We start from the raw sequence: 15,236 nt of genomic DNA, 5'->3' as shown, positions 1-15,236 counted from the left end.
TTTTATGGCCAAAAGATTCCGAAATATCATAAATCGACGTCGAAAAATTATCGAAATTAGGGTGAAGAATTTTAAAACGCGATAATATAAAAATAAATTTTTTCTATCAATTCCATTTATAGATGAGGCTAACGCATTTTCCTTTAATAAACGGAAATGGCATTGTCTCTTATGACAATGATTATTAATGAGAGATGACTAATGGAGAGATGAACATTGACCATTCCGTCTAGCGATCAAAGCGCTCGCTCACTGAAATTCTTTTAATTCTTTTAATTTACAGTCGAGATATAAGTACGTATGTACATATTGTGTCTCGATTATTCGTATCTATCGGATAAATTTAGATAAACATTTTTGTAAACACCAACGCGACGATAAAGACATTTTCGACATATATTTTCCGCATGTGAGATCGCTGATGTGTCGGCGAAACTCTTCCATCCTCTCTTATAATCGAAAAAGAATGTTAACAAACAGGTGACAGATTGATGTGACTTAACATATGTAACTTTGGACATATGTAACTTGTTTTTTGTACGTAATGTGATCTGTATCTCAAGTATATTATTATTCAAATTATAGCCGATCCATACGAGAATCATCTGCGATATATAATCTGTTCGTTTAACTTTGTCCTCTTCATGATAAATAGCAGAAATATCGTTTGCACGTTTACAGTATTATTAATAATTGGGAAAGACACATTTAAAATTAAAATTACAATATTCACTTTCAGTAGTAAAAATCTATACTGAAAAGAATTATATTATATCAATAGCATTTATATTTTAATAGAAATTCTATTTTCAATCAAAGCGGCTCTTTGTGCTTAATAATACTAAATGAATTTCTTAATTTTTTAATTTTATTAAACTGCGTATCGATATGATTTGTCGGGTTTGAAACGCAATCACAAACTGAAGCCGAATCTCAAATCAGATTGATTGTCCATTTAACAATGATATTAATAAATAGACTGCGGATATTTATGCAAAATATTTAACTGAATATTTTGTATAAATTACATATTTACAGATGGCAATCTCAACCTTTTTACTTTTTAATAACTCTTTTAACGATCGACTGCTGAAACAGTCCGATGGTTAATATTCAGTTAAATATTTTGCATAAATATTCGCAGTCTACTAATAAATATCTTAAGAATCTGTAAATAATAAATTATTTTAACTGAAAATAATTTTAATTTATAACTATTTATAACTATTAATTAAATAAATAAAAATTTATAACTATTAATTTATAACTATTAATGAAATAATGAAAAAATTAAAGGGTGTATAAGTCAATGGTTCATTAAAATTAGAATAAATAAATATAAATATATTATAATGTAAGATGTAAAAATTAGATATAAATTATACAAATTATTACATGTTTCAGCATCTTTATCATGCCTTCTTCAGATAAATAGCAATTCGAAAATATGAAATCAAGTGATTGCCTATTAATGAAATAAATAAAATTTTATCAAAACAAGATGTATTTGCATCATTAATAGTGTTATTGTGATTTAATAAAATTATTTTCAATTAAAACAATGCTGTTACTATGTTATTTTTTTTCATAATATATTACAGGTTTTTAGCACTGGTAATAATTATCAGAACGCAGTCCAAATAAATTGCAACTGCTCTATTCCTCTAATTCAATGAAACATTGTTGATATTTTACAAATAATAATAACGCAATAATAAGATCGCAAATACTGATTACTTCTGTCGGCGACAAAATCTATTTTCTTTTTACAATGTAAACACCTCACTTTATATCTAATATCAATTTATTTGATACTCTCGTACCTGATATTTAGACTTCTTGGAATTTAGACTTCTTGGAGTAAGTGTACTTTTAGCGATTACTTTATCAATTCAATATATATTCTAGACAGTAATATCAACAAAATAAAGACACGAATGATAATCGTATTTTTTTTAATCTTTTTTTTTAAAACGAAAGATATATGATAAAATTGTATGTCCAACTCATATTTTTAATAAAAATAATATAATAATTTCTTTACACAGTAAGAGTTGATCAGTGATCATATAAAGTATTAGAGTTCAAAAATAAAGCATATATAAAAGCTTAACGCAAGATAAACGACAAAATTGATTCTATGCTGGTATGCTTCTAAGACATGAAGAAAGACATTAAAATTCACTGAGTCACAGCGCAGGATGTAAGTCGCGAGCAGACCAGTACATATAGATGCAAATAAATGCAGCTCTCTTCCGTCCCCCGTGTACACCCACCATCATGAAGGGTACAGCAACAATGATGATGGAACGACAGGACAGGCCGATCTCTATCAGCCCGTCGACGATAATCCGAATACTTTGTCTGGAATCATCGTAGATTGACCGGTGATTCCCTCTCACTCTTTCTCTCTCTCTCGCGGGACCGGCGAGATCCCTTAACGAAATCCCCCCCGGATGTCGTTATAAAAGCTGGTGCGATCCGGCGCGCTGTTCGTCTTTCTTCGACAGCGACTGAGATCCTGACTTGTGCGCGTGACAAGCTATCATCACAGTCATCATGGTGCAGATAGTTGGCAAGTACCAATTCGTGTCGAGCGAAAACTTCGAGGATTACATTAAGAATCTTGGCAAGGGCGAACTCATCAACACGTTCCTGCAGACCACGCCAATTGTGGAGATCCAACAGAACGGTGATCAATGGGTCGTCGTGGTCACCATCAGCCAGGACAAGACCATCACCACTACTTTCAAGCTTGGAGAGGTCTACGACGAACAGCTTCCAACTCCGGGTCTCATCTTGAAGGTAGATCTCATCGAAAGAAAAATAGAATTACTTCAATCGTTAATCACGCGGATCACGCGAGAACCACATTATGTCGTCAAATATGAATATTAAATTTAAAAATTAATATAATAGATTAATTCTTCTATATTGGAACAATGTACAGGCTACAGTAGAATATTTATTTTTCAATTGTTGGAAGTTTTCTTTTTGCGCTGATTGGTTTATAGGGGAATAGTTCTATTTTAGCGAAGAAAACTTCTAAATTATAAAATATAATTAAGTTATAAAATAAATATTTTGTTGAATGCAGCTAATGCATTCAAGGCTCGTCTAAAGTTACTTTATCTTCTTCCATGTAACAAAGAAGCTACGAGATTCTGAGATTTGATATTCCGGAGAAGATAAGTTAGAAAGAATACTCTTCGTGTGCAGAAAATCATTAGATAAAACAACTTTCACGCACTGAGAAAAAAAATAGTTAATTTTAATAAATATAATTTTAATAAATATTTAGTTCAACTGCCAACTAAACATTTACTTACCAGAAATAAATATTTGTTCATTAAAAAGAATGATTGTTAAATCAAATTAATGTTTCTTGTATCAAATAAATATGTCTTTATATTTAATAAATATTTAGTTGGCAATATTCAACTAAATATTTATTAAAATTGACTATATTTTTTCTCAGTACATGATTATTGATTTTTCGCATGAATTTCACATCGATTTGCGAGCTAAATAGTGAGTCTTCTTTTTCTATTTCTCTCGCACAAAAGTGCGAGATAATTCAACGAATAGTTGAAGAATACAAAAAATCTAAGAAACTCCAATTAAAAATTAGTGTTCAGAAGGTTTATTTTAACTATTAAAAATTTTTTTTTCGCTGAGAGGTAGGACTATTCTTTTAAATCTAAAAAATATGATCTAATCAGTACGAAGAAAAACTTTCAGTTGCAAAATAAACCTGAACACGGTCAATTTTTAATTTAGCATTCTACTAAATACGGCCATCATGTACTCTAAAATTTTTAAAGTAAATCTCATAAAGAGTTTGAAAATTGAGCAACTCTTCTAAAACTGATTCAATTTTCACTCTGTAAAGTGAAATTCTATTCTAAAGAATTTAGATACATCTTATATGTTCTAACGGTATTATTTTTGCAATAAGTATAGTTGATCATTACATCGTTATATATTCGTTTTATGTCGCAGAATGTGACTACGAAGGAAAGCAACGGTTTCAGAATAGAGTCTACCTTACCCACAGGTATCTTAGCGATCCGAAATTACGAATTCACAGACACTGAAATGATTGTGGTAAGTGTGATTTCGATAACAATTATTTAAACAATATCATATAATCAATAGAATATAAACGATCCTGAGAAAAATATCTGGTTGTATCCAGTTGAAAATGAACAAATCTGAATTTTTTGATTAATCTACTAGAAATCTAATCGAGATAATCGAAATACTAATCGAAATACTGATTAATATATAATCAGAATCTTCTGATTCGTCCAACCAGACATTTTTCTCATTGTGCGACAATGACGCAAAGTGACAAAGTGCACGAGCTTTACACGTTTTTTCTTTTCTGTTTCAGCACCTATCTTCCAACGAGAGCGACATTCAAGCCAAGCGTATATACAAAAGATTGTAAAGTCGGTTCCTAATTTAAAAATAGCAGTACATAATATTACACTTCATTAAAGAGATTGAAATTTATAAAAGTACTTTTTTTTCTTTTTGTCCACTCACTCCATTTCCCCGAGACGAGACGAGAGGCAGCAAGGTGTCAATCGGGCAGGACAAGAGGACGTATATATAATGCTGGATATAACACTGTTCAAACGTAATATTTATTTATTCAATTATGAATTCTGAGGAAAAAAAAATAAAATGGTGACAAATACGCGTACACAAGAAAGTCGGAATAACATGTATACGAAACGCGCATATGAAACGCTAAGCTACGCTCCCTCGTTGATGCGGAGCTGCATTTTTAATGCATATCATATCGAATATGTGTGCGTGTATACAGGATACATATTCTCGAATCGTATATGAAAATGTGTGAAAATACCACAGTATACATTATATGTAACATAGATTTTTCTACTATTTTCACATGCGATATTTTTCAAGAATAAAATTCCTGATCGATAGCGTGAGTCGCTTACGCAATGGACTCACTGTTTGCATTAAATGTATTCACCTTAAAAAGAGTTGCTGGTCTTTTTAATCCTTGATTTCATCGTGCTTGTGGGAAGGCTCATTTAACGCTCGCGTTATGGGCGCACATAAAAAATATTGCGAGTATGTATCGATTCTGATAAAATAAGACGAAAGTATATTTCACGATCGGAAGTCAAACAGGATAAAAAAAAAGGGGGGAAACCATTTTCGATCGAAGTTTCCACAGTATTAGACGTCGTCGAGCGCGCGTTCCAACAGTGAAAGTTCGAAACGCAAAAGAAAAGAAGATTTGAGATTTATGCGGTGTCTGAAAGCTTTAAATGCGCGCACACGACAACAATCCACATCGATGATCGGCGCTGAGAAAAGCAGGATCCAAATGTTTGGTTAGAGAAGATTTAATAAGAGCAACCAAAATATTATATCAGAAAGACACAGTATGTCTTTGGTTTCCTTTGATGAATTTTCTCTTTTTCACTGAACCTTTGGATTCCTTTTCTCTTTCTCCGTTCATATACATATATAAACTTCTTCTGGCTTCTCTAGTGCATATTATTCGAATTTATTTAATATAGTACTGTAAGATATATCACATTAAACCATAGGGTGCTGTACACATAGATTAGATAGTATTACATTATCATGATTACGAGTCAGTATATATCTCGCAATGAATTCAACTTCAAAAAATAGGAACAAACAAGAATAAATATACGCTTCCCTCTCCTCCATTCCTTTTCTTTTTTGTGATTCGATAAAATTATGTCGCGAGTAATCGTTATCAATTATAATTGCGTATATAAAATTAAAAAATTGTAAAAAATCCATATATTTTATCGAGTTTCGTTAAAGATTAACATACTGCCATTATCGGAGCCGAGTCTATTTTCAGAAGCCGCCACGAGCACCATCTAAGCCTTCTCTCAGACAATTTCAGGCCCGCGGATCAGTTGAAAATAATGACGCATGAGAACGCATCCGAATTATATTTACATAACAAGACTATCGATCCTTATTACGATAAGGCAGCAGTTATTAAAAGCAATGTTTAGGGTATGCCTCCCGTTCTTGTTAGACTAATATAATATCTCTGTCACATATGTATGCAATCACGTAAGAACAATAAAAAATTTTTCGGTTTGACATGCATGTATAAATCCCTAAACACTACTCTAGATGTTCTGACGCGCAGTCGTGCTCTGTCCGTTAAACAATAATAAGAAGGAGAAACCTATATGTCGGTTCACCGCGACGACATGTAATTCCTAGGCCGATGTATGTTGTCGCGAAGTTCGGCGGACAGTTCGCAGCTTATCAATCGATTGTTCAATCGGCGATCAGTTGATTATCGAGCGGCATGTTCACCGGTGACGCATCCTTTAGTGGTACGTCGTCCTCAGGCTTGTTCGTTGCTGTTATGACGGCGTCTTCCTTGGAAATTCCATTCTGCAATACTTTGGCCTCACTTGATATTCGCTTCGTCACAGTAGTGGAGGTGGTCTTTGACGTAGACTTCGATGTCAAAGTTTTCTTCGTTGGGGAGATCGCGGAAGCGTTTGCAGGCGATTTCCCAACCGATGTGCGAGTCTTTGCAATGCCAGTAGTTGTACCGATAGGTACGGAAGAGCGGGCACTCGTCTTAGGCGCGGATGCTCCAGAACGAGAAATTTGCTTATTGACTGTCTCTTTACTCTGTTTGTCAATCAACGGCGACTTCCCAGTGGCTGTGATCGTTTTATTTTCACGTGGTTTGGTTATGCCACCAGAAGTCGGCGCGGTCTTGGGTCGCGCTGCACCGTTAACGCCAGTTGTAGACTGCTTTAATGTCGATGTAGGTTTAGTTGTTGAAGTCGCAGACATGGGTCTTGGTTTTGATGTTACATTGGATGTTGATGTTTTTGTAGTCGTTGACGGTTTGACAAGTGTCTTTGCGGTTGTGCTAGTGGTTGTTGTTCTAACAGTGGTGCTCGTTGGTTTCGTGGTGGCGGGTTTACTGGCCAATTTCGTGTCACCGCTCACCGTTGACTTCTTCTCGATCGATGTTGGAGTACTCACTTTCGACAAGGTAGTGGTGGTGGTAGTTTTTGGTCTCGTTGTAGCGGACCGTGGAGAAGCGCTGGTTCTCGTCGCTGTTGTCGTACTTTTGGGAATCACCGTTGTCTTTGTGATGGTTTTACCGGTAGTGCTTGAGACTGTCGTTTTAGTCGATCCTTCTAATTGCTTAGGACGAGTCGCGGTACTTGTAGCAGGTTTTTTCAAGGTTGATTGTGATGCTGGTAATGATGTAGTTGTTCGCATGGTCGTACTAATCGCTTTAGAGGGCGAAGTTGGCGATTTCGTTGCTGTTTTCGTTGTTGTTTTCGTGGTACTTTTTGTTGGACGTTTCGCGCTCGTTGTAGTGGCCGTCTTCGCTTTCGAGCTCGCAATGACGACGGCTGCCGTCGTTGCAATGATGGCAGCTTCTACTGATACTTGTGCGACTTCCGTAACTTCTTTTGACTTGTCTATCGTTGTGATATCTTCAAGAACTTCTACAGTCTTTTGCAATTCAATCTCTTCCTGTTTCGGAGGAATATTTTCAGAAATAATTTCTTCCTTTAATACCTCTTCTTCAACATTAGCCGATACAAATTCCGCAGCTTTTTCTTCTATTTGCTCTTGCTCAATTGGCTCATTAGTTAGTATTGTTATCGGTACAGATTCTTCAAACATCTGGTTTTCGTGTTGCAGCTCCTCCTCCATAAAATTAGATTTGTGTATCGAGTCAGATGATATTAATTCGGTTGTACTGTCCGGTTTGAAATCATTTTTATCGCTGTCTTTGTCTTCATTACACAATTTTTCGATGTCTTCTTGTTTTTTACTTTCAAAGAAAGAATCATTTTTGTATACATCACAGTCGGAATTTTCAGTGTGTAGCATCACCTTTTCTGTTTTACAATAATCTGTCCAATCAGTAGATTGATTTGACTGATTTTCTATATTGATCAGTGGTTCAATAAGATTTTCCAACTTTTGAACATTATTTTCAAGATTGACAGCGCAATAATCTAGCTGCGTCTGTAACGTTTCGTCTGACACCGTGTGTTCTAAACTCACTAATTCTGATAATAACTTTTGTTCTGAGAGATAATGTTGTGCGGTATGTATTACATTATCTAAATCTGAATGACTTGTTGAATCTGGAAGATTTTTCGGCACTTCGGATTCCACATTTTCTGTTTCTAACATTTTTGCACTATCATCCAATGACCTCATAATAAAAACTTCCGCATCTTCAGCATCTTTATCTTCTTTATTTACTTCATCTTCTTTATCTTCTTTATCTTCTTTATCTTCTTTATTACATAAATTTTTGTCCTCTTCTGTATCAGAAGAATTTTCTATGTCATAAATTTCTTTGAAGGTTTCCGTGTGTTCTTTTGGGACATTTTCATCGGATTCATATCCTTGTATGTCTATTCCTGGTATATTATTGATTACCTTTTCCGCAGTACAGCTGAGTACTGTTTCATGCGAGAATGGATTGCTATCAAACAAACTTTCCTTTTCGTTTATCTTCGTTTCAGAGTTAGCAGTTTCAGAATTTACAGATACAGAATCATCTGGAGGCTGTGGTGTTGACGCGCATAAGACATCGATCGAATTCTTGTCCTCCAAAGGTGTGTTCGGACGATCCTCGTCGTATGCAATCTTCGTAGGCGGCTCGGGTGAACGCGGTGGTGTGCTCGCTTGTTCAGCACCATCTGAACTATCATCCAATATGTGTAAGGCATTCAAATCAACTTTCAATTCGAACGCTTTGAAGCTAGCTGGAGTTAACGATACAGTCATGGGATCGTCCTTGGTGACGACATCGCCATCTTCCAAATCGGAACCTGCATCGTCATGAGCCTTTTCGTTCCACTGAGAAGAGACATCCGTCTGCCACTGTGAGGTAGACATTACATGCATTATGGATTCGTCATCACCGATTTCGGCTTTAGTCGACGAAATCTCGGATATGTCCAAACTTTGCGAACTATTCTGTAACTCTGCATTTTCATCGTGCGATTCCTCGCCTATTTCCTTTGGTCGACGACAGACTTCCTTGTCGAATTCACTCTGGCTCGGTACACGAATATCATCCATCGTCTGTGTTGTTTTCAGAGGAGAGCCACTAATGGCAAAATCCCGCAAGCGTGTGTTGCTTCTATTGCATACTAACGGTGGTGATAACGGTACGAATTCTGCTGCCTCTGGATTCAATTGGAAATCCATATTGTTCTTTTCTTCCTCTAGAATATCTGGATAAATTGGAGTCAATTCGATCAACTCTTTTTCGTCGCTTATCTGAAAACGCAATGGTGTTATTCGAAATATGTGTTCTTACACTGAATAATAAATATTTAACAACGAAGAAAAGTAACAAGATAGACTTACATCAATGTCGATAAGCTCAAAATTGGGCTCGAGAAGTTTCGATGTATCTTCGCATTTAATATCGTCCTCTGCTCCCGAAGACTGAACTTCCAAGCTAGCTTCCGCTACAGACTCGGTCTCCTGTACACTTTGCTCCTCAACGTCTTTGCGGGATTCGTCTGCCGTAACAGCTGTCACTGCAGATTCCTGTTTGTTCGGATCGGCACGATAATAATCCCACTCGTCCTCGGAATCCTCGCTGTCCGCTACATTATCCGCTACGATCAGTGCATGCTGAAGAGGTTCTGGAATAAGCGTAAGAGAAGTTAAACACATTGACGAATAAATTTATTTTGTTACATTTCTTATGTCATGTTACTTTCATTTATCGATAAAAACTGTGTTCACTGATATCATTTCCTTTTTATATCTTTTAAATCGTATCAAATCGAGAAACCAAGTTCCACAACGTAGCTTTTCATCTCAGAAAAGTGAATTCAGTGTGCACGTATTTATGTATGAATAGACGTGACAAGTACGTTTATCTAATAATTTAATTACTTTCTTGAATTTTTACAGATTTTCTTGCGTTATTTTCTGAAGATAGCAATGTTTAGCAGTATCAAGTATGTTAAATATTAAATTTTTTTTACCTTTTTTTTTATCGATCTTTCTATCATACAATAAATTTGTATTTTTTTTTCAAAATTATTTAAAACGAATTTAATACTAAGAATGATCTAACTAAACTGACAATCCATAAACATAGTTAAATATAAAATCTATTTAAATAGCTCTTACGAATTAGACTTACTTTTCATCAAATATTTTATTTATCGAATTATATTATAGCTTTATTTTCATGTAATCATCAAGAATAATTTATAAAATTCTCAATACTTTCAGCAAAAAGTAACGAAAGATGATTTTCGATGAAAATTATTACAGGCTAGATAATTTCAGCGTAATAGAGCAAAATTAAGAACAAAAGGAATTGTTGAAAACGGTGTATGGGGAGATATGAAAATATCTCATTCCAGATAATTACCAACTTACAAAAAAGACATGCGGTTCCCGCATCCATATTATGGAAATTATTGCCAATAATTGCACGCGACAAAGGAACAAGATAGATCCAGCATAATTCGTTCGATAATTCAAGGAGTATTACTACCCTCGAAAACTATACGCTCACTCGCACCGTTCACGTAACGAGACGATACGGTACGTACCTGCAAAGGTGTAGGTCCGCGGTGGAAATATTGAAGGAAGTATAAAATATCGAACGAGGAGAATCGAAGTTCTTGGGAATCGGAATACGAGCTATCACGTTTCGAAGAGTACCTCAGTTAATATTCCGTGTGATTATCCCCCGGATCATTTTACACGTTCATACAGCATTGATACGCGCGAGACGGATCCCGATACAGAGAAAGCACACACCTTCTCTCGCGAGCCGAAGTGGCTCCAACAGAATAGAATGAAGAATATCTCCTCGTAGGTGCGATCGCCCTCCGGTGACTAAGAGATACTACGCCCGCCAAGAGATGCATTATCGATCTAGCCCAGAACCCCCGGAGCACTCTCTCCTCCTTCTCCATCTCTTTCTCCCCGCCCCATCTACGCACTGCCACCACCCACCTGTGCACCAACATGACAGTTGGAGGAGAATTACTCTCATCTGATTGGATGGACCTCGGAAATCGTCGAATCAATTGACCCATTCGATACATCTATTCGCGTGAAATACATGACAAAGGAAGGGTGCTTTTTCGCAAGTGCATTTTATCTTTTCACCTTTCACATTTGACACTGCAGCAGTGGCGAGAGAACGAGGACAACAAAAGACTTCGACATTTCTATTCCGGCGTAATAAAAATTTTCTGTCACTACGATATTACAGTCGCAGTTAGATTAAATGAAGATCTAAAAATCGATCCGATTGTCATACTCGATACATTTATTTTTTTTAATTTTTGCACGATTAAAACTCAACTGTATTTCCTTGAATCTTTTTGTATTTAGAAAAACTTCGGCAATTTTGTTCTGAAACCAAGAATTTCCACGAGAATTTATGCAATATATATTAATTATAAATTAAGTAATCCTTTTCACATCATCATCATTATTATTGTTATTATTATTATTATTATTACTCGGCAGACAGCAAATTAACACAATTTTAACTAAAGAATAACAAATTAATTTTAATTAACGTAATAGGTAATTTAGATACGTAATGAATCAGTACTTATTATATAAATCTACCGTAATTTAAATGAACTGCCGAAATATAATAACACTAATTAATATTGACCATTCATCAATTTATATTATATATTATTTAATGCACTAAATTCATAAATAGAGACAATAAATTTAGTAGACACACTGTATGCGTTTCTTAAAGAGTTTCACTTGTCGGAAAAATTAGCTGGCCATTTGCATCTTTTTCTCTATAATAAATTTATAAAAAATGTAATTAAAATTAACTGTCGCTCTATAAAAAAGTTAAGATTAACGAGCAAGAATATTTGAAATTATAGGCGAGTTTTCCGCAGAGATGGTCGCGTGAAAAATGTTGGCTCGCCACTGCCGCGGGATTGAAACAAAATGAGAGCAGGTCTGGAGGAAGGGAAGTAGAAAAAAAAAATCGTAGAAAGGCGTAAAGAGCAGCTGATAGAAACGTCCGTCGGCCCACCTGGCCGAAGCCGGAAAAATGTGTTGATGTGGAAACTGGTTAAGGGACGCTGAAAAAAGCGCAGCCTACGCACAGAGCGTTCGCTTAACAACCCGTTCTTAATTTCGTCCCAAGTCTTGGCCACCAACGCGAACTCGTGCCAACTCGCAAGGTTCTCTCCCACGCGCTTGATCGTTTCTAACGCACTTTGAATCCGTGTGGATTATCGCCAAAGAACGCCATAATCCGATTATATTACAACATAATTTCGGGTAATAATATCCTGCGTCGTTTCGCTGCCATATGTCTTGAGTCTCAGGACGTTGACCTTGCAAAAGTCTTCTCCGAGAGATCGTCGATACATAAAATCCGCTTGAGATGTTCCTCCGATTCGCCTCTTCCGGCAGCTTTCGTCGATATCGCGTAATCCTCTACAAAATTCTAACTACTATTGGTTCTAATGAACTTCGAAGAATACGCGTAGAGATCAATCCTTTTTATTAGTTGTTACACGTTGAAACCATCTGTCGATACAGGATAATAGAAAAATATAGCTTACAATCTACAGTTTTCTATATGCTTTATCAATAGCTTGAAAAAGTAGCTGTAGAATTCTTATAAATTACTACATTAAAACTCTCCTTAGCCCGCATTTATAAAGTTAATCGGTTCTTTCTTGGTTAACAAACCCCTTTAATCCCCCACCCCCCCCCTCCCTCTGCCAAAAATAAATTGACATTCAAGACATTACTTATTCTACAGTATTATCGCAAAAATGATAAGATTGTTTGTTGTTTCTTATACAGATACAAGCTTGTGTGTAAAAAAAATGTCTCGCACATATAAAATCAGACTGCGAGCGTTATAGTCAATGTCATTCTTATGTCGTCGCTGTCGAAATATCGCGGAATTTCTCGAAAACGGTTAAAAAATTTGAAGCAAAATCCATCTAAATAAAATATCTTTTCTAAAATGCGACCATTGCATTCCATGAGGCGTCTCTATTGAAAAGACGTCGCGACGAGCGACCAACGCCCGACGTCGCGTCGCGCAATTTCAGTTCGTCGGGAAGCACAGTGGAATCTTCATGGCATGCTCGCCATACGAGTTAAGAGAGGATGAAAGAGGAAAAAGGGCGAGCATCCTCTTCTCTCTCCTCCTTTCTCCCGTATTTTTCTTTTTCATTTTCACAGTGAGTGCCATGTCTCGCTGCGAGAGTCGCAAAGAGTAAGAGGGAGAGTTAATTTTAAACCAAAGTCACACATAGAGAAGGACTGTACGAGCATGTATATGTGTATGTATATGAATGTATATATTTTGCGTGTGTGAGAAAAAGAGAAATAGAGAGAGAGAGAGAGAGAGAGAGAGAAAGAGAGAGACCAGTTTCTCTTCTATAACTTATATTCTGAGATGTAAGAGATTTTGGTATATTACGGAGCCGGCGGCGCATATTCTAAAAGATACGAATGTGTTCAAGAATGTAGAACGATGAGGTATTTGTAGATTAGATAGTTACATTACGAGTCTAGAGGTTTCAGAGGATGACAACGGAAATGGTGAAAAGATTAAAGGGGAAATTTCGGGAAACAAGACTGAAAAAATTGGAAATTTCTGATAAAAATATAGATATGGATTTTAAAAAAGCATATAAATAGTAAAGAATTTAGAGGATGATTATTCGAGGACAAATAAAAGGAAAGAATGATTATTTAAGGACAGATAAAAGGAAAGAATGATTTTGCTGAAGTAAAAGTTTTAGATACAAATCGAGGAATAATTTTGCTGGAATAATTATGTAGGAAATTGAAATATGCCGGGCAGTGATACGAAAAGTTTTGACATTCTAACAACTAACTCCTATAATTATTTTGACAACAAGTAACTTGTTGCTCATTCAAATTTGGTACGGAGATATTGTCTAAATTTATTGCTCTCGAGATATGCAAGCAACAAATTCGTAACTTGCATATCTTGAGAGCAACAAATTCAGAGAATTTCTCCGTACAATTTTAAACGAGCAATAAATTTTGTGCTGATACTTAACCTTTGTACTGCCTACACGCTGAGAAGTTTTTTTCGAAATTATTTACTTTCGTAACTAATTCAAAACTTGAATATTTCGACAACAACAAATGTCTACGTTATTTTAAAATATAATTTCATTGTTATACATCTGCTAATCTTCCTTTAGCGGAACATCATTAAAAAAAAACTGACTGAACAAATTTCTTCGCAACTTCTTAGCAATAAAAAAGCAACAAAAATGTTAGTTAGAATTGATTCTATTCATTTTGTTCCACTAACTTATAAGATGTTATCAGATCTGTAAGTTAAACTTTAGATACTTTAGTAAAATTTTACATGTCTTATTGTGTAAAGAAAAAAAAAAAAAATATCCTTGATGTTACTTTACACTTTTAGCATACTCTTTCGCAAGGATGAAGAAGAAAGAGAATCTTTAATTATGAATGTCTTGTTCATGCAATTATTTGCGGAACGACGACGAAATGATTGCTTGTAATGGCTCGCTAATTTACATACGAAAACGCCAGGGCGCACAGCGATGCATATTTCACGCCCGAGAAACCAGACGCGGCCTAAAAAGGAATTGTACGGCTCAAGTCGTGAGTATAAATGAAACCGATCGCAAAAGTAAATGAGATACTTGCGCTTGATCGGCGATTGCCGATCAAAGTTACAATACAAAAGTTGCATCGACAAAATAAATTTCTGTACATGTCACAAATTAATAGGTTTCTTCCTTTGCGCTCCAAATCTTTCAAAATATTTCTAAGAAATTATCAGATTTTCAATAGATATGTTTTTTGTTATTACAGTAGATAGACTTAAATCTTTCCATCTCGCTTTCGCCTTCAAATATTAAGTATAAGTATACACTAGTTATAAAAATAGACCTAATTGACAGAGTTCTAGTATTCCCTTAAAGAAAAGTTTTTAAAGCAAAAATAAAAAGTTTTTTAAACTCAAATAATTCCGCAAAGAATTCTAACAATCAATTAATTTTTTAAATCGAGTTTTGGACAGTCTCTCTCTCTCTCTCTCTCTCTCTCTCTACTACTACTACTACTACTACTACTACTACTACTACTACGTACTACTACTACGTACGTACGTACGTACGTACGTACGTACGTACGTACGTACG

At 35.4% G+C, this 15,236-nt stretch overlaps 2 protein-coding genes across 2 annotated transcripts in view; one reads left to right on the top strand and one right to left on the bottom strand.

The window, feature by feature from the left end:
• Positions 1-2,556: 2,556 nt before the first annotated feature.
• On the top strand, positions 2,557-4,453 carry LOC105627123 (fatty acid-binding protein homolog 9-like). Its single transcript, XM_012208406.1, has 3 exons — positions 2,557-2,805; positions 4,003-4,107; positions 4,397-4,453. Exons 1-3 carry the CDS (start codon positions 2,560-2,562, stop codon positions 4,451-4,453), a joined length of 408 nt encoding a protein of 135 aa, XP_012063796.1. The 5' UTR covers positions 2,557-2,559.
• Positions 4,454-6,315: 1,862 nt separating this feature from the next.
• The window catches only part of LOC105627337, a 69,210-nt gene continuing 60,289 nt past the window's right edge, over positions 6,316-15,236 (bottom strand). The window contains exons 9-11 of the mRNA XM_012208623.1: positions 9,412-9,695; positions 8,337-9,321; positions 6,316-8,279 (exon numbers count right to left, since the gene is read on the bottom strand). Coding sequence (XP_012064013.1) covers positions 6,316-8,279; positions 8,337-9,321; positions 9,412-9,695 — 3,233 coding nt within the window. The remainder of the gene's footprint in view (positions 8,280-8,336; positions 9,322-9,411; positions 9,696-15,236) is intronic.

This window comes from Atta cephalotes (assembly GCF_000143395.1).
Source record: "Atta cephalotes unplaced genomic scaffold scaffold00008, whole genome shotgun sequence".
Taxonomy (NCBI): domain Eukaryota; kingdom Metazoa; phylum Arthropoda; class Insecta; order Hymenoptera; family Formicidae; genus Atta; species Atta cephalotes.
Note: the sequence above shows the minus strand (reverse complement) of the source record. Positions and strands in the feature narration are given on the sequence as shown.